General features: G+C 37.1%; 1 protein-coding gene across 1 annotated transcript in view; it reads left to right on the top strand.

The window, feature by feature from the left end:
* Positions 1–20,745, top strand: part of CEP112 (centrosomal protein 112) — a 158,830-nt gene that overhangs the window by 24,145 nt on the left and 113,940 nt on the right. Inside the window, exons 9-17 of the mRNA XM_077787393.1 lie at positions 6,401–6,487; positions 8,295–8,394; positions 9,547–9,665; positions 10,675–10,818; positions 13,016–13,170; positions 13,494–13,611; positions 14,563–14,655; positions 15,452–15,511; positions 17,970–18,049. Coding sequence (XP_077643519.1) covers positions 6,401–6,487; positions 8,295–8,394; positions 9,547–9,665; positions 10,675–10,818; positions 13,016–13,170; positions 13,494–13,611; positions 14,563–14,655; positions 15,452–15,511; positions 17,970–18,049 — 956 coding nt within the window. The remainder of the gene's footprint in view (positions 1–6,400; positions 6,488–8,294; positions 8,395–9,546; positions 9,666–10,674; positions 10,819–13,015; positions 13,171–13,493; positions 13,612–14,562; positions 14,656–15,451; positions 15,512–17,969; positions 18,050–20,745) is intronic.

Raw genomic sequence — 20,745 nt, forward strand, 5'->3', positions numbered from 1 at the left:
GTGGAAGTACAGTTTTAGTGGCTGATTTAGGAGATCTTGAAATGAGTATAAAAAGTTCAGTAGCTGCTAAAATGCAGCATAAAAAAGAGAAGAATAACACTGAGGAGAAGAAGTCAGTGTTGGTGACTTTGTATTCAGACTCATTCTCTGGACTGGGCCCTGTGCAGAATTCCATGAAATTCTCAAGTGCCACCTTTCATTATATTCTTATTTCCCTAAATCCCTCTGAAACCTCTGTGATTCCTGCATGTTCATGATTCAGCTGGGTTCATTTCTCAGTGCTGCAACTCAAGCTACAGCTTGGTGTGTTTTTGAGCTGTCTTTTATGAACTTGCATTTAATACTGCTGTGGCTAAGCTGTCTTAATTTCTAAACATATCCTGAACTTTTTTTGGTCCTTGCTGATGTCACTGTCTCCCACTGGTGGCAGGCATGTGTTGCACGTTGGAAGTGGGACCCTGCAAATAAAGCTGTTAAATAACAGGATATGTTGTAGTGCTAATATCCATGTTATGTTCATTGGCCAGAGAAAACATCCTTGAGAGCACAAATACCATTTCCAGTTATTGCAGTTGTTGGGATACAGAGCTGGGTGCATTTCTCCTTCTCTGTACTTCTTCTTCCCACCACCCCCAGGATGGAAATCCATAAAAAATACATTGTTCTCTCTTGAAAGAGCCTAATGACATTTACATATGAATAAGAACAATTGTCCATTCAATTATTTCTCTGTATCAAGCAAATGTTTAATAATTTCAGTGTCATTTAAAAAGTCAGATTTTCCATGATGGGGGAAGCTTGAAAGATTTGATTTCACACAAAACTTTTAGTTTTTAGTAGCTGTAAGAATGGGGCAATGCCATAGTAATTTTTTTAATTAAGTGAATATCTAGTTTCCTATTAAAGAGTAATGTGTAAAAATATTGCAACTGGAAATAGCAATTGTATTGTTTTTGAAGAGTAAAGATACAAAGAAGGGTAGATATATGGTGGGAATTATAAATGTTTGTTAGGTCAAATAATCCAGTCCAGATCATAAACATGGACTTTTGTGGAGGGACCTTTGATTCTGGGCAAAATGCCATGTTTATAAAGGGGCTTTTTACATTCTAATTTCTGGCTGTTCCACTTGTTTAATGCTGGTTTTATTTCAGTCCATCTCTGGTTTCCTGAGCTCTTTGCAGCAGAGACTTTCCAAGACATTTATTTCACTTTAGTCATTGCATTGGATAAAAACATTGATGATATTCAGTACTGTAATTGGAGTGGTTAATGATGTATTGTTTCAAAATATAGTTATAAGTTTGTTTATTTTCTGAAATGGGAAGTGAACAGTATTTTTTTCACATCCTGTAAACTGAATGCAAAGTTTTCAGCTATTCCATTTGAAAATGGAAGCTTAGTTCCAGTATGATTAAAAATTTGCATTTACTGTAGAAACTTCTCTTCAAATATATTGTCATGATATATAATTTTTTTTCCTGTTTTTCACACCAGTGATTTTCTTTTAAATACTCAGAGTATTTTTTGTAAAATGTGGAAAGTATTAATATACCTCAAAGCTAATCTTAAAAATTTTTGATACAGAAATGACACAATGAGATCAGACAGATTGTTAATGATCAAGTGAAATACACTGTTCCAAATTACTAGTCTGAAGTCAGTGTGTATTTATAATAAATCTTGACTGTTTTGCAAGTCCAGTCTCTTCTGTCTTGGCCTTCCTGTATGGTTTAAAGCACTGTATAAATTATCAATATTTATTATTTTAACCCTGCATGTGAAAATTAAGTAAGCACAATTTGGTAGAAAGTTTGACTTGTTTGTTGATATTTTTTAAGAAACCTTTTTCTTCTGTGGAAATATCAAAGCTTTGTGTGCTGTGCACTGATTCCTTTTAGCAGCTGCAGAACACCAAGACAAATAACTTTTGTCGTGTACTGTAAGATATACAAGTCATTGTTCTGCATTGTTAGTTCTTACTTTGAAGTTCTCATTTATTGTTTACATCCTTCTCCCCCTTCCTCGCTTCCTCCCTCCCTCCCCCATATATTCATAGGCTTGGAAAAAAAAAAAAACAAAACCTGGCAAGCAACAAGTTCTGTTTTGTCAAATAGCCAAAACCCCCAATTTGATGTATGTAAAAGCTCTGAGATGTCCCCCCTGGCCTGAGGGTGAGCCCTGGAATGAAGACAAGTGGGCAGGAGTTCAGTGATTCATATTGCTAACCCACTTATTGATTTGCTTTTAAATCAGGTATTTCAATATTTCGACAAATTTCTGTAAATGGGGACAAGATGAATGTTTGTTCTGTGCCATGAAAAAAGGAGAGATCACTTTTCCCCCCTCCCCTGGAGATTTATGACGGTTGCAGATGAAACTGGGTCAGTTTAAGACTGACAGTTATTATAATATGTTCCTGGCACCTGAGTTGTGCTATGGGATCAGGACAGTGAAATCCCAAAACCCCATTTCCAGGTAACATTGATTTTCAGGTAACTATTTTCTGGTTTTGGCAGTGTTTTGTTTTTTTAAATGAGGAAGAAAGTGTGACTAGGCACATAAAAGCAGCTCTGCTACCACCCTTCATGGCTTTAAATAACAGGGACAGCACAGATGTTTGACATCAGTATTGTTTACATGGCCTTAGGGTTTAATTGCCTCATTCACTTTGTGAGGAGGATAAACAATGACAGAAATCCAAAGGAATGATGTTCAGCCAACAGCAATGGCTGCGTTTCATACATAGTTGCAAACTTCCCAACTATAGCTAAATATCTACACTTTTTTTCCCCTTATCTGAATGGTAACATGCCATAAATTTCATGTTCTCTGCTGCCTCCTAACTGGTGATAAAAGATATTAAAACCAACAAGAGCGAGCGCCATAAATTGCGTTTAACAAAGTGAACGACTTAGAAAAGTTGGTTTTATCTGGTTTCTCTAAAACTTGTGAAGCTCTTTAGTACTGCTGTAGGTTATTTTGTTTCTAAATATGTGTTTAATAAATAAAGTCAAGCTGAAGTGCAGAGGGCAGTGCCTGGAAGAGCAGCACATGCAGTTACCTAGAGCTGTTCCACAGGAAATTGGGACAAGCTGAGGTTTGACATTTGGGATCTGCGGACAGGCTCCACCTCAGTTTGGTGTGGTTTTAATTTGAAAGATATTCCTTGATTGAAATTAGTATTTAATGATGTGCTTCAGCTTTCAAATGGAAGGGGAGGCATTTCACTCCCAGCTGGGGAGAGCTGAGCGCTTTTGCTTCCACCCCAGCCTTCATGAGATCACTGCACAAAATGTGTTTACGTGACTCAATTTTTATCGATGTATGCGGCGAGATTGGGAATCTGCCTCAGAGGGAGGGTGGGTCAAAAAGCAGATTTGGAAATGAAACCAGTCCTCCAGGCTTTGCTATAGGACACTGTGGTGTTGTCCTCATGTTTGCTGGCTTCTTCAGCAGTTTTCCGCTCAAGAAATTGAGTGTTGGATTTTTAAACCAATATATCATACAAAAAATGCTCAAATTAACACATTGAGAAGTTATGGCTATTACTAAGTTTAAATGCTGTTGGAGGTTTTTAAATTTTTGGGTTTTTTTACCATTTACTCAGTACAAATACAGCTTTCCTCTCAACTCGAGCTGAGAACTTCATGTGCACATCAACTGTTGAATTTCAGACAATTTAATATGGGACTTCTCACATTTCTTTATATGTAGAGATAAAATAAGAAAATTTTATCTCGGTTTGTGGAGCTGAAGATGTGTGAGCAAAGTAATGAGTCCTAAAAATTGGGAAAGTTGTGGATGAAGCACATGGGGCAGAAAAGTGCTGAAACTTCATTAAGTTTATAGAAGTTGAGGAGCTTGAGTACTTTTCAAGGTGTCCCCTTTTTAGCCCTCACCTGATGCAATTTGGACTTTGTGATTTTTCACCTATTTTTTTATTATTTTATTTTTAATATTCAGAGGAAAATTGACCTACTTTCTTCTTACAGTGGTTGCATTCATTAAGAGCTGATTTCTGTATCTTGGACACATTTTTCCAGTTGTTTGGTTGCAATTAGCTCTCCTTTTTGGAAAGCAGTCCCAGAACTGTGACATTTTAAGAGATGGCTGTTCTGGTGGAAGGGGTGTAATGAATTAATGAGCTAAAATTGATGGGAACTGGTGCAAGTGCAAGGGTGGTGCTAAGGGGAAGATTAATGAGAAGTGGGAACCAGCCTCAAGTACAGGGAGTTCTGTTGTCAGCCTGGGGGAAAACATCCTGTGGCTGAGAACAATCAGCACTTGAAAATATATATATGTCCATCATTAATCTGAGTGAAATTCTCAATTTTGATTTATTTTTGTATTATTTCAGTGTACAGAATAATAAAACCTAGACTAGCTCTCAGCTGATACAAACAACCAAGGATTCATTTCCATCAGCCAAGACATTCTGACATTATTAATGAATTTTAAATGTAATTTGTGTGGATTTAGTAGCTGTGTGAGGGCAGTAGCTGTTCCTCAGTCATTCATAAGCTTTTAATGTAATTCAAGTAGATTGGAGTCTCTTTCATATTTAGTTTCTGGTATTTGTGTTTTTACAAGACCTTCATATTTATTTATGGCATGTTCCCAAGCTGTCTATCTGGAAGTGGATTATTACTGTGCTCTTTTTATTAAATCAACACTTATTCATCACCTGGTACTAAGATTTTCTTCTGAAATGTCACTTTGTTGCAGTGATATTTGCATATATTTCTTTTCATATATACATATGTGTAGATTTCATGGATAGAAGATGCACTTTTATCATAATGCTTATTTTGGGAATATAAAAGAGTTGGCTGACAGCTGGGAATATGATTTATTTTCTTTGGATTAATTGTCAACCTAATTTTTTTTCCTCCTCCATTAATTTGCATAATTCTGTGTGCTAACAGTTGGGAGATGGATTTCTTTATCTGTGGTGTAATAAGTGGTTGTTGGGCATCAGTTGATGAATTCAGAAAATGAAGCAATTTTCTGCTCTTCCTTCTCTTTTCTCATCTTGAGGAGCCTTCTGTTTTTCCTGCACAGCATTTTTGAGTTGAGTTGGGTTTTTGGAGCTCACATTTTCAAGTCACGATAATGTTGTGATATTTTCAAGTCCCAACAAACCTGTAAGACAAATGAGTCATATAAAAAATGAGTAATTTGTACTGTGTTTAGTGTTGGTCTGTGTGATATAAAGACTCATGCTTGAATGGCAATTTTTTGATTAGTCAAGGGCATGGAAAATAAAGACAGAATGAATAATGCTGTTAGTTCCTGTGGAGTTTGTGAGTTGGAATATTACAAGTCATTTTCTGAATTGAGCTGAATAAAAATGTGAGAGCTGGAAGTGGCTGGATGGTGATGGGTGTGCAGTGTTCAGCCTTGAGGTGAGGGGACCTCAGCACCTTTCAGAGCACCCAAAAGTCAAAGACAGCACCTTTCAGAACACCCAAAAGTCAAAGACAAAGTTTTCTGTTGGCCAAAGACCACTTGGAGTCATCTCCTGGAGGGGGTTTGGTGCTCCCTTTCTAAAGTGAGGGGGATCAGGGTCTGCCCTCTGAAAAAGCTTTCCAGTCCACTTTGCTTTCTGAACAGTGACTTAATAAATGTAGGGGTGGAGCAGCCTGAGTCTGAACTCAAGGTGTCACTTTTGCTTTCTAGAGGAGCCTGAGAAACATGAAATTCCTCTCATAGCTGTCCCGAAGACCGCCTTTAACGGCGTGCTCAAAACATGCAAGAGACTCAAAAATACTTGAAAGATGGAAACTTAGACTCTGAGTCAAAGAATTGGCAATGTATTTTTGTGTTGGAGGGGTTCAAGTACAGCTTTGAACAAACACAGGCAGAACAGGAAATGTATTTCAGTGATCCAATCCTTAATCCCATCATAAGTCACCTTTAAAAGGAAATGTGTTTATAATGTGAACTCCATGAATAATAGAAAACAAACAAAAACAAACGTACATCTGGGCTAAAGGACATTCTTTTTATAAATGTAACACCTGCCTGAAGAAATGAAAATGAGTTTACCAAACTTGGTATATTAACAGAAATATTAAAGTTTTATTCCTAAGTGTTTATTTAAATTAAGGATGATAACTTGTTCTGGGCAGTAGCAGTTGTGTTTATTGCCAACTAAAACATCCTACAAATCCATTTTTCTGAAGAAATGTTGTAGGATGACATCTTTGGTAACAATTGTATTGAATAAATATTAAAATATTGAGAAACTGAATATAGATTTTTTTCACAAAATTTTTTTGTTGGTGACTTCCCATTGCCTTGTGAAAGACATAAATAATTTAAAAGTTATGAAAAGGTCATTGGTGTAATTTATTCTTTATTTAAATTATGTATCTATTCTGTTTTGCTTTTAAAGCTGAAAATGAAAATGAAAATAGCAGAAGGTAAATTTCATGAAGAAAAACTGAAGTTACAACAGAAGCACGATGCTGATGTTCAAAAGGTAAGAAGTGTTTGTACTTTTTCCAAAAGCAGTGTATTAAACAATGATAGAGACTACGATTATCATAAATATTTATCAGTTGTTCTTTAGTTTCTTCACAATTGCAATTAATGTTCAGTGGAAGTCAAATTGTAGGTAACAGTTGGCATAAACTGAGAGGAATGCGGAATATTTTTCTTAGGAAAGGGAAAGCACTTGCAGAAAGGAGATGAAAATACAAGGCATTTTGTTTGTTAGAACAAGACAACCTATTTTACCAGCATAACAACTTCTGTGGGAAATCATAAACTCGTGATTTTTCTGTTAGAAAGAAAACATTTGTGTTAGAGAAGAATGTGAACAAAATTAATTTTTCATGGACAAAATGCAAAATATAACAGTAGGAAAACCCAGCAGATGTATCCTATGTATCCAGGCTCATCCAGCAGCAGTGCTTGCTGTCCTGTCTCTGTTTTGACACTGTCTTAGAGCAGAGGCAGGTCACCAATCACCCCTTGACTTGTGCTACTGCATTTTTAAAGTTTATGCAGTCTGAATTCTTGTGGCACTGACATGGCTCCAGCTCTCTGGGTTTGTCTTTCCTGTGTTGGGTGAGACCCCTCCTGGGAGGATTACACCCACCCAGAGCAGGCTGTTCCTTTCAATCCCACGTTTTAGAGGTGGGGTGAGGTCCTGGGAGATGCCAGGTGGCCCTGGCAGGGCTCTGATCCCGGGGACGGAGCGGGAATCGCGGTGCCGGCGGCGCTGATCCCGCTGTAAGCTCGGCATCACTCCGTGCCTCTGCTTTGTTTCCTAAAGACTGAGTCACAGGCTTGGAGGAAGCTGGTTGACACAACTCTGTGACACATCAAAGCCTCCTGAGAGGATGTTAATATTTGGTCAGGTGCGTATTTGGCTCATCTGTTCTCAAGGCCTTGGAGCAGAAGCAGTGAGCAAAGCTGAGAGTCTAAAGGAAACAGCTTTGTGAGAAGAAGAAATAGTTTAAATGCTTTCTCATCCCTTGAGTTGTCATCCCTTCCTAATTGATGTTAGAATTCCGTCTTTTGAAGTCGTTTAATAACGTTGGATATTTTAGTAAAGGTTAAATAGTGTCGTATTAATCTTTAAAGACACAAAACGTTTATTGCAGATGGAGTAATATTGTTTTAAGATTAAAGCTTCTGTTTGATAAGAGATTTGGGGCACTGTTATAAAATTTCTGCAACTTTAATCTTTATCTTAAACACAAAGTTTAAATTAAAATACTATCTCAAAGTGTGCAAATATTCAAGCTTTTTTTATTTCCAAACTCAGCCTGTACAGAAATGTGGGTGTAGTTACTCTCCTATACTTGCTCTGTTCCAGTCCATTGTTCCTTAGGATCCATGTGAGGAATTTCAATTGGTGAAGCACAAAAGACTGTAATGAAGTTCACCAACTTATTTAAATATTTCTTAAATCTGCAGAGAATTTTAGATGCTTTTAAATACTATTAGGCAACATAAGTATGGAAATCTTTTCTGTGTGCAGCAATAGCACCATGAAACTTCCAAACTCAACAAAAGCAGCACTGTGTTTGCCCAGGTTTAAAGGAAAACAAAAAAACTCACCTTAAAACATGAAACTCCTTTTTTAATCTGCTTTTTCCTACATTTGTCTAAACTAGTTCTTTGTTTATGGTTTGGCAGTTGTAGCTGGAAAAATGATTTAGGTTCGATCACTCAATCCTGCATGACCTGAGGACTTCTTGTAGACCAGGTATCTTGTGCACTGGTTGTAGTTTGGAATGTTTTGCACTTATGTTAAAATATTCTGATTTTCTCTGCAGATTTTGGATAGAAAGAATGATGAAATAGATGTGCTGAAGTCCACCTACCTAAAGAAACAAAAAGAGTCTGAGGATACAATAAGAAAACTGGAGAAAAAAGGTGATTTTTATCCTCATGGTTGTCTTTTGTGTGGTGGTATTGTACTGGATTCTCTTGTGGCTGTGGGCTTGTGTGTTCCTTTTGCAGACATCCCTTTCTTCATCATTTGCAGCTCTTGATTTAATTTTTTGTTTTAGATTCTGAGAGTCTTGTCCAATTGTCTCTGCTGTTCCAACCCAAGTGTTCCAAGACGTCTGTGATCTATTACAATGAACACAGGTTTTATGAGCGTCACCAAAAAAAGTTTCTTTGATGCCACTGAAATATTTTGGCCACTCTTTCCATTTTTTTTTTTTTAAATCTCTGGCTCAAAGTTCATTTTTTTATACATTCAGTACATTTTAATCAAACCACAGCGGGTTATTTTTAAGACTATTGCGGCCAGAGATTTCAAACATGAGTACTCTCGAGTGTGTCACGAGTACAAAACTCACCCTCAGAGTGGCTTGTCAGCAGTTTTTCAGTGTTAATTTCTTTCAGAATTCCTTGGAGTCCATTCACACTATGGACTTAACCACACTGGAAAATAATACAGGAGTTTGTTAATCTATGGACAAAAAGGAAGAGTGTTCTGTGTATTTTGTTTCTGCTCCGTGGGAAAGTAATTTGTCCAACAAGGGATCTGGAGCTTCTCTCTGTGGGCTGGTGGTTGCTCTTGGCTGGAATAGGTAGAGTTGGAGTTGCCCACACTGTTCCAGGTAATGAAAATGTGGAAGTGTGAATATGGACCTGCTTTTTCCACTAATGGTGATGCTATCACTTGCAATTCAAACTGGGGAACTTAATTTTCATGTATGTCTTGGGCATCCAACCTTCACAAGAACCTTTTCTCCTAAGTACGCTTATAAAATTAGGTCAAAATAACTGTTTTCTTGAGGTCATGCAGAATTTTGCTGATGCACATTTACTCCTTCAGGAAGGAAAACTCTGAAATATTCTGTAAACAAAGTAGAAAAGAGAGAACACCTTGTAATGGCACAGAATTTAAGTGCTGCATCTTAAAGCAGCACATTCATTAAGTATTTAAGAGCCAAAAACCATCAGAAAGCCAGATCAGCTGGAAAAACTGACATAAACTGATTTTATCTACTGACAACACTGAACAATCCCAAAGGTCTTGAATGGTTGTTTATTTTTTTCCATTTTTAACAGTTCAGACCCTTGTTCGTGAGTCCCAAGTGGTGAGAGAAGCCAAAGAGCAGCAGATTGTGGAGTTGAAGAAGATGTGTGAGCAAAGCAATGATTGCTTGAACAATGAGTGGGAGAAAAGGGTAATGAACAATACTTCCCTCCTTTGACAGACTCTTGCAGTGTTTATCTGGGATAATACATTCTGTCACTCAAAAAATAAATATACAGAATATGTTTTAGGGGTGTTTTTTGTGCTGATTTTATTTTTTCCTGAAGTAATCATGACTCTTTTTGCTGATGCTTTTACACTCAGCTGCTCACCCTGTTCCTGGGGTTCATCTGGCCTCCTGGCAAGTCTCTGGATGTATTAGGGAAGTGTTTATTTCTGGTTGACCTGACATGGAATTTTAATCTGGATAAACCTGCTGCTACCTGCTGTCATGGTGATTCCTTTGAACTCTTAGTCTTGCAATGGGTCATGAATTCTTCAATGTATTTTTATTTATTGTTCAACTCAAGACAGCAGCAAAGCAAAGGGAAGAGCATGTTTATTGTGAGACAGTGTCACCTTTGTCCAGATTATTGTCAGTATTTGTCTTGCTTCCCCCTCTCAGGAGAAGGAGGGTCACATAAAGGACAAACCCACCTCCCTTCAGGAGGTTTGCTGTACAATTTAATTTTTTTGCAGCCCTGCATGTAGAAATGAAGTTGGATTTAATTCTTACCTTTTTAAAGTCAAATTATTATGATTATTATCATAATCATAAATCATAAATTGTCCATTGTGATGAAGATCTTGAGGCTCCAGTGTTGGGCGTTTTTTTGTTTGGGTTTTTTTTCATAGAATCCCAGACTGATTTGGGTTGTAAGGGACCTTAAAGCTCATCCAGTGCTAGCCCCTGCCATGGGCAGGGACACCTTCCACTGTCCCAGCTTGCTCCAAGCCCTGTGCAGTCTGGCCTTGAACACTTCCAGGGATGGGGCAACCACAATCTTTTTTTGTTTTAGAGAAACAATATTTTCAGGGAGGACAGAAGTGTGAATACCTGGGCTTTTCACTGATTCTACTGGTATGCTATAATAATTGAACACTTCTCAATGCCAGTTGCAGATGCCATTTGTTACTTTGTGCCTTTTTTTTCTTTGCAGCTTCACGATGCCGTGGCTGAGATGGAGAAGGAGAAGTTCAACATCCGGAAGAAGCACACGGAGGACATGCAGGAGCTGCTGGAGGAGACCAACGCGCGGCTGGCCAAGATGGAGCAGGAGTATTTGCAGCAGACACAGTCAACTGTAGGTTTGATTGTAAACCTCTCACCACAGCAAGTGTCTCTTTAAAGTGTTAAATCCACGTGTTTGTGTTCAGATGTGCCCAAGGCCAGGTTGGACAGGGCTTGGAGCAACGTGGGATGGTGGAAGGTGTCCGTGTCCTTGGCAGGGCTGGAATCAGATGGCTTTTAAGGTCCCTCTCAACCCAAACCATTCCATGAGTTTGTTATTCATGCACCTCCATCCTTACTTTCAATAGTGCAGTGCAGGTGTTCTCTCCTGGGAGAGGGCACTGTCCTGGCAGCCAGCCCAACCAAGGATTTTATTCCCCAGACAAAATTAAGCTAGGTACAGCCCTTCAATCAATGTTACACTGATATCTTACAATCAGTCCTTAATTGCAAATATTTGATTCAAGATAACAGAACTTCTGTCTTTGCAGGTTTGTAGACCATTTATATATTACATGTTTTCATAGAAACATGATTTTTTTACTCACCCACCTCCTCTTTAATTCTTAATTAGGATATTAAAGAGGAGGTGGGTGAGTAACAGAAGCAAATGTTTCTGTTAGATTAAAGATGATATTAAAAGGATTTTAAAATAAGTATTTATTATTCTAATTTATTGCATTTCTTTTCTAGATTAATTTTAAGCATGTAATTAGGTGTAATCTGGATTTTGTGCCTGTTATATAAATGATGTAAAAAGCAAAAAAATTAATGAGTAACCTCAAAAAAGCATCCTGTACTTTTCATCAGGATGAAGTACAAGGAAAATTGAATGAGTGAAAAGACAATGTCAAACAAAATTTATTCCTTTATTAATGAATGTTGAATTTAAAAATTAACATTCAGATCATGTCATAGGTAACAGTAAATACAGAGAAAAATGGACACAGTCTGTCAGCAAGATTGAATTTAAGAACCATCAAAACTAGACAGATCTTGCCGAGCAGCTTCTGATTTAATAATTAAACAAGGTAGAGTTCAAGGCAGGGCTTAAGATGAAAGACTAGACTGTCACTGGAAATTAGTTTTCTTTTTTCCTCTCTCTCCTTTCTCTCTCCTGATTTTTTATTTTTTTTTCTGTTGGTATTTGAGAGTTTCCCTGTTCAGAGTTTCATGTTGTCAGGAATGCCAGTGCTGTTAGCAAGTAGAATTGGCTGAACAATTTCATTAATGCCATAGAGCTGATAAGGAGGGGTTTGTTCCCTGAACAAGGTTGAACTTCCTTGAGGGACATGGGGCCAGCCAGGAGTTATATTCAGTGCTATATTAAAAATTACTCCTTTTTTAATTATTAAAAAAAAAAAACAAACACAAAACCCCAAACCCCCAAAGCAAACAACCCCTGGCCCTAGAAAACCAAACCCATATTGAGCAGCTTGGCAGGGATGGAGAATTTTCTGTGCTGTGCCTGTGAAATCTCAGTGGCCACTTGCCAGGGCTCAGGTGAGCATTCAGGTGATGTGTCTGTGAGGTTCTTGCATTGGCTCAGGTTCATGTCACCTCTAGTGACAGCCAGGCCATGGCTGCACGGGGCAGATATTTGGGGTTTTATTTTACTTTAGGAGTGGATGAAATTTCTGTTCCACTTCCCTCATCTTCAGGCCTTTGTTAGTATAAAAATAACTCTGATACCTACTCTGATTTTCTGACTCCAGCCTCCTGAGGAATTCTTCCCTCATTTCTCTGCATATTACCATAAATTTAGGGAAGAATGGGGAGGCCTAGAGTAGTCTCATGCTACCTGCCTGTCCTTACTCTGTTCATTTTTAGATTAGTTTATGTTGCGAGGTGAATTTCCAGGAAAAAGATACAACTTTTGAGAGATGCTTGTAATTTACTGAAAGTTACTGCAATGAGATTTCTGGAAAGTCTAAAAAAGCTTTATATTTATTATTATCCACTGAGGTTTTCCATTGAAATATGGTTTTCTCTCCCATTATAAAGGATTTGTAATTTAGAAATCAGTTGCATACGCTGTTCTGTGTGAGGGAGAAGAGATGCCACTTTGAGGGGAAATAAACACCTGCATTTTGAAGATACATTATTTTTATATACAAGATAGAATTTACTGTCATGATTGACAGCTTTGCCATTGTAACTCTTGTGCCTCTGCATTGCCAGAGAACCTCATTGCTCAAGGCTACTGAATAACAACTGGGGTATTCCCTCATTGATTCTAGGCTTTTCTCAATAATTTTCTATTCTTTTAGAACGAGACAGTCCAAAAGCTGGGGGCCCGTGTGCAGCAGTTGACTGTCGAGGCTGAAAATAGTAATTTACAACGTCAGAAATTATCTCAGGAGAAGACTGAGGTGGAACAACGCTACCAGGAGGTCTGCTCCCAACTTCAGGAGCTGAAAGAAAGGTAATTCAATAACAATTAGTAGTTAAACTTTTAAGAATATAGAATTTCCAGAAGCAAACATTATTAATTTTGTTCCAGGAACACACTGAATGGCATTTGACATGAGAAAACTCTCATGAAAATATGTTAATTGGTGTCAAACTCATTTAGAGTGACCCAAACGACCACCTTGAGGAGTGTCTTACCTTTCCATTATTTATGAGCAGCTCATTCTGTGACAAGAGCTCGTGGCAGACGTGCAGACTCCATGCAATTGATACTGAGCAGGTAAAATGCCAAAATTTGAAAGCAATTTCCATATTCTGTTTGCTTGTTCCGTGTAGGTACAAGTTACTTCAGAAAGACAAGGACCAGATTATGCAGGAATACAAGGAGAACCTTCAGCAACAACAAAGTAAATTTGATGTTGATAGAGATTTTCTGAAGCAGGAACAAGCTCAGGTATGCTGCCAGTTGGAACAGCCAGGAAAATGGGGTTTATTTAAGTGCTCTCCTCACCATCAGTATGATGCTTTTGAATAAATCCAAGGAATTGCTGAGTTCCCCAAGTTAGTCATAAGTGTAAGTTTAAATAAAATTGGGATTTAATTTTTCATTCCCAAATTTGACTGAAAAATCATCTGAAGTTGGTTGGTCATTCTGTTTTGTGTGTCTATTTCTACAGCTGATTCAGATAAGGTGCAATTAACATCCTGATTTTGTTCGTGCTTCTGTAAAAATTCTGGATACACCCTTGAAGACTTAATGTTTTCATAAAGCCTCTTCCATGTCAGAAAAAAAATTTTCCAGAAAAAAATAGTCCTGCAGGCCTCCTAGCATTGAATATTGTGTTAAATATTTATGTGTTTAAGGAAATAATTTTATATTTTGCAAGTGTAAGTTTCACCCAAAATGTAATAACTCTGGTTTGTTTCTGGAAAAACATCTGTCAGGTTGATATCTACCAATATGCATAGATACAGTGATGGTACATATTTAAAGTGATTTTAAAGTTAAATAACTGTAGAAAAGACTTGAGTTTTAAATGTCATTTATTAATCCATAGAGCCATAGGGCAAGTGGGGTGTTGGGTGTTTATTTGCTGAAATTCTCTGAGCTTTGATGATACTTTGCTGCATTTAATTTACAAGGTATTTTTCTTCTACCAATTTTTAGTAGATTTTAGTAGGGATTTTTTATTATTAGGGTGTTTTATTGTGCTTTTGTTTCCATTTCTAAGCTCACCAGAGGGCCCAAACTGATGTCTCCAGAGGCGTAAACTCATACAGATTTTTTTCTCCCGAGTTGATAATTTTTCCAGTTTCTGGGAACTTTAGAAAAATAAATTCAAAAGTACAAAAGAGCTAATGAGGAGTCCAAGACAAAAGCTGCTTTTTCTATTAAACCCAGCAGACATGTGAAGTGATTGCAGAATTACGCCGTGAAATGGCTCTGCTGAAACAACAGTTGCAAGACTCTGAACATCAAAGGAAGCAACAGCTGAGGGTGAGCCCTGACTTTCTTTCTCAGAAATGACCAACTCTTTTTACTTTATTTAATGATTTAAATGTTTAGATATCCATCCTTAAATGTACTTCTGTATACCATGCTGGCTTGTTTCTGTTTCATGAATGGAAATATATGAAATGTCACATATGGTTAAAGGTTGATTTAAAAAGTGTGGCTAAAAGAGAGGTGAGAGCAGAATTTTCACAGAAGTTTTCTGACTGTTTCTTGTAGTTCACATGTTAAATAAAAGAATTTAAATCTCTATTGGTGGATTACAAAGAAGCCTGTCAAAGGATGATGAATATATCTTTCTTCTCGTAAACTGTAAACATTTTTAAAGTTTCAAAATTGTTTTTAATTTGCACTGTTTAATAGTTCAGTTCAATATTCTGTCTTCCTTTAGGCATTTAAATTAATCCTTCTGTCTCAGGGTAATGAGTTCCACATCTGTATCATGTATCAGTCCTGGTTGAGTTTTGGCATCTACTTTTCTTCCAATGTCTTTCATTTCACAGTTGATATAGTACAGAATGGCATTTTAATAGCTCAGGAGAAGAAGTTGCTGTTTCTCTTTAGCAAACATGAATCATGACTTTGGAGATAGTTGTGTTATTTGGTGTTGGTTAAATTCTCTTCTATGTCAGAGAATTTTTTCATGATGATATAAAGTGGGTTTTTATTTTGTTATGGCCTATTCTGTATGAATAGCTAATATGCCTATGTTTGATGAATGCTCTGAAATGGAAGAAAAATGGGATTTGTTGATTTAGAATACACATCTTTTCCTCTGCAGGATCAAGAATACAAGGTTCAGCAGGACAAGCTTCACTTGAAGCATGTGTATGAGAAACAGGTAATATTTCCAGGAAAATCTCCCATCTTCTGCATGGTTTTGTTCTGTACAGGACTTAAAGGTTTAAATTTTGAAACCCCCAAATAGTAAATTTGGGAATCCAAGCACTTCACAAGGTATGGAAAAATAACTGGACAAAATCAAATAAGATTTTAAGCTGTTTAAGGACAAGGATATCACCTTTGATTTTAGGAACTTGTTGCCAGGGGATGGAGGCTGGGATGGCATTCCCAAAAAAGTGGCCCTGGAAGCCTGTCTTGTGTGTGTACACTGCTCATGGTGGCAGCTGCTGTTATTGAAAGGAAAATGAACTGAATGAAACCTGGCCTGACCTCTGCCAGTGCTCATGTGTTCTCCCATACTCCTTTTCCCCCAGAGAATCTCTGCTCCATCCTTCTGCATGTGTTCTCTAGATATTGTCAACAGGCATTGTTTTTACATCAGAAGCTTGAAGTAAAAAATGTAATTTTCATCAGAAACACTTCATCTTAAAGCACTTTGCAAATCCTGCCTGCTCTTTTAGACTTGGAACATCAATAGGCTTCAAATTAAACTTCAATTTTAGTGACATTATATGTGCAACTCATGTGCAGCCAGAGGGTGCCTTAGATGCCTGTTTAATTGAAAGGATGTGTTACTCAAATATGTCATTGCCAAATGTGGCAAATTTATAACATAAAATAATGGATTGTGATCCCAGCTACTTGTCACTTGGTAATAGCACTTGTGACATGAATTGTAGAGAGGTTTTGGTTTGAGTTAGTTCCTTCTGCTGACTTGAAGTCAAAACATTCTTTGTTCCAGGATCTGCCTTGGTTTAAACCTAGCCTACATTTGTCTTTTTACTTAAGTCATGGGTTTTACGTTGAACTCAAGAAAAATCCAGGATTGGATTGATTTGCGGGCCAAAATAAAAAATATATTGGCACAATTTGACTGAGGTTTGGGGATCTTTTGGGAGAAAGCTTCTAAGCATGGGGTGAGGGTGTGTCAGCAGTGCCTCCAACCAGTGAGCCCAGGGAGAGAAGTTGGAATTCTGCATCAGCAAACAAGGAAGCAGAGCCTTTCTTTTTATAGATAACTTGACAGCAGTTTGTTCATAAATTGTGGTGTAACTGTTTTCAAACTCAAATCTTTGAGATGGGATGGGAAGAAAAATATCAGTGAATAATCTGTGGGTATAAATCCATAAACCAGGATGGATTGGCCCATAAAATACTAAAACAAGTAAAGGAATCATGAAGTCTCTGCTGCAATCTGTTCATTTGAAAACCTACCCATTATCTAATAATCTTTATGAGTCTGCAGTGGCTGTTGCCTCTGAGGATACTTAAACATCAAACAAATCATAGGTAGGAACCTTAAATGTCATTGTTTGATTAAATGTGCTTATCTGCTGGATCAGGAACCAGTTAGGCTAAATGGCTTTACAAGCCAAGGAAACACCTGCTTTTTATAAATAATCAACCACTTGTTTTCCAAACATTCAGCTCAGCATCAGAAGAGTGGCAGATTATTCCTGACAGCCATTCCCAAGCCACCTGTTGAATATATAGAATTTTACCAGGTTTGGCAGCAGCTTCTTCATTCTCTAATAGCTCATGGATTTGGAGGCTCTTGGAAGTCAACTAAGTGTTCCTGGAGTGAACACCTCCATGGAACTGCTCCCAGCAGAGGATCCCTCTTTTATTTTTTCACTGGCCTACACACTTCGTAAAACTTATTTTTCTTCATTGTAGTATCTTAACAGCCTGGAACATTACAAATGACTGTAGGTGGATGAAGGATTTCCTGTATGTCCCATCCCCACATTGTTCCTTGAGCAATTCTAAAGCAATACAACTCTTAGATTATGTATAAACTCTTGGATTTAACCTGCCCTTGGCAAAAAAACTTTACAAAAACTAGTGATTTGGACCACACCTGGGAAGCTGCCAAATTCAAGGGTTTCTGTACTATTTTTAGGATTATTATTGCTAATTATTCTATTATTATTATTATTCAGGATGTTTATGTAAGGTATTTATGTTTGATATTTTTTGTTGTAAGAAATGATCACAAGTCATTTGTTTGGGTGGTCACAAATTTGGGAGTAGGAGCTCTGCACCCTAGAGAATATGGGTCACTACTTTAGGCAGTTTCCTGTCTCCTTTTCTGTACTTACATAAAGAAAACCTAGTTCCTTTTTATAAAATTACTGATATTTCTTTATTCTAGACAGATATAATTCACTTTGAGAAGGAAAATAGCTCATTGGCTACATTCTCATACTTCATCTCTCTGCTAATATCTGCTTTTGCATTTCTCATAATTTTAGAAATCCATGGATGGTTGTCAGCATCAGTGGAAAAGGAATATGCAAAGAAATAGTTTTTAGAATTTAAAATATTATTGATTTATTTTAAGCCAGACACTGTTTTGGCTAAAATATATGTTTTTTTTTTTCTTTAAATGGCAGATTAATGGCATTCGGAGTGATCTGGATAAAGAAAAAGCAGATGCTCAAAAGAAAATTCGCCACCTGGAACAGGCTCTGAAGTAAGTGAATATGGAATAATTTTGAACCATCCTTGGTATTTTAAAAGATTTATTTATTAATGTTTATTTATTAAATAAACTTATGCTTTATCTCATCTAACTGCCCTCCTATAGTTTTCTTTCCAGTTTTAAAGTTGCACCTTCAGGGTTCTAATCAACCAGAAAAATGAAAAAAAAGTAAAATAAGATCCAACTCACCTAAATTTTTTGACTTTTAAGTGGTGGGAATAAAATAGAATTAATGAGAATTAATTAAAATAAATAAGAGTTAATGATGTTCAGCTGGTGCTGCCCTCTCAAATAAATGGGCCCAGGTTCAATTCAGAGTTTATTCATAGGAAGCAAGTAATCAAAACTAAAGACTTGCTGCTTTGGGCTCTTCTAGAAAATGGAATAAATTTGAAAGATGTATTTACTTAAAATATATTTTAATTTAGTAGATGATGCTTCTGATTTTATATTAGATGTTTAATATCCAGAAATTACAAGTCTAAAGCAGATTTTTTCTCAGTGTTACATTTCTTTGTGGGAGTACTTGTTCTTCTTGTGGGAGAAATGCTAACTTGTTTTCATTAACGAACTTGGAACAGGTTTTTTTGCTGACTTTGTCCATGAACAGCTAATCAGGCTGCACCAAGTCTGATGTTTTCTGAGCAAGGGAGTGGTTTATGTACAGCAGTTGCACATAGGACAAAATCAACTCTTGCTATGCTCCTTCCATTTTTGATTATGTAAATTATTCTTTCCGTGTGTTAATCCAGTTAAAAGTCAAAGCTGTGGAAGTAATTTCTAGGGGAAACAGATTATTCTGAAACAAACCAGAAGTTATTTGCTAAAAGTATTCAGTTTAATATCACTATGTAGCTTATCTAGGCTGGGAGAGGCAAGTAAAGATACTTTTATTCTATAAAAATGACAGGGCTGAAGTCTGTATTTCTTTATTTCTATTATCTCTGAGGTATTTGGCATAAATAGAGACTATCTTAAATCACTGCAGACATTAATAAAAACTCCAGGTTTTAATCTTTAAATTCTTTACACTGGCTATTATTTATAATTTTGGGGAGGTTGAACTGTTATCAACTGCACTTAATCTTTTAGTATTTTACCATCTGATTTGTTGATAATGAAGTTGCATTAATTTTCTTCCACATCTTTCAAATAATGTGTCATTTTGCACTTACTTATGTTAATAAAACCAGTCTGGCTTTGCAGGCCAGGGTTGATCACCACGTGGGTGCAGTGGAAATTCTCTCCAGGCAGGATCTGGGAAGTGCTGGGGATTTGGAACCTGAGGAGCTCTTGCTGGGGCTGAGGACATCCTCAGTTATTTCAGTGATTCCTTGGCTGTATTTAAGCTTAGGTGTAGCTTGGAGTTGGGCTGAGGATTTGAAAGACTCAAGTTTTAAGAGCCCAAAGTGATGCTCCAAGGGCCATGAAATAAAACAATGTTGGCAGAGCTCAGTCCCAGCCTTGTACTTCTGTGGGTCAATCCTGTGGCCAAAACTGGGATCAGCTCCTGGGATTGAGGAGCCCTGGGGGCTGCTCAACAGGCTAAAATCATCTGCTGTTTCCCCCACAGCAAGTGGTTAATATGGTTCTATATGTATAGACCTATATGTTCCTATATGGTTTTCAAAGTGTCTCCTGTACATGTTGCTTCTACTCCTGTGGGTCCCCTCTAAATGAGAATATTCTTTGACTTTATATTTTCCCCAGAGTTACTTCCATGTCCTCTGGCACTTTGATTCTCATATTTTTTTTTTCTTTTAATTTAATTTCTTTGATTGAGGGTGTTGAAAATAATGTAGAGATTTCTAATATGAAACCAAATATACCTCTCCCAATTGAAATGGAAAATGTTTAATTGTGGAGATAGTTTACTCTAATAACACTCTATATTACTGCTCTTTTAATTGTTTTATAGCAGGGGTTTGTGTCTAATTTTAAGATTAATAATGGAATTAGTAATGCTAATAAGTAATTGAATAGAAATAAAAATTAGCTTTCAAGTGTGGCTTTGTCTGGCTGGAGAACAGAAGTTGGCAGATCCATGAGGATGGATTTAGGATCCTAAAAAGATGATATTTGCAGAAATGCAGTACCCTAGTTCAGCCCAGCTCACATTCTGCTGGTTGGGATTTCAGCTCTGGGTCTGACCTCTGCATTTGTGACAGGAATGGAACAGACTCACTTGCCCAGGACAGAGGAGCTGCCAGTCCTGCAGGGCTTTCTGCAATTCAAGCCATTTATTTGGCACCAGTGTGTCTTGGCAATATTAAGATATTTTCATATATGTCCTTTTATATGATGTACAAGTAGGTAATAGATAAGGAGCAGTAATATTTACTGTGGCAGAAATGGACGAATTCCTTATGTTTTTTTTTTTTTCATTGCTGCAAAAATTATTCTTTTTAGCAATCCCTTCCTATTCATATGAGTCTATAAGACACAATGTCTTATGTAAAAATGCTTCATTTTGCTGAATTTCTTTAACTACGTGCAGAATGAAATTAACTAACTCCAAGCTTAGGCAGACCAAATAAATCTTTAGAAAACAACTTCACCTTGCATGAAATGGATGAAAATACAGTTCAGCATCTTCCATAGAAATGATGCCTTGTGGAATTGTAACAGAACCCAGTAGGTGCATCAGTGCTTTCTCATAAACTGCTTTGATCTGAATGCACTTTGAT

The sequence above is a fragment of the Lonchura striata genome, chromosome 19, assembly GCF_046129695.1.
Source record: "Lonchura striata isolate bLonStr1 chromosome 19, bLonStr1.mat, whole genome shotgun sequence".
Taxonomy (NCBI): domain Eukaryota; kingdom Metazoa; phylum Chordata; class Aves; order Passeriformes; family Estrildidae; genus Lonchura; species Lonchura striata.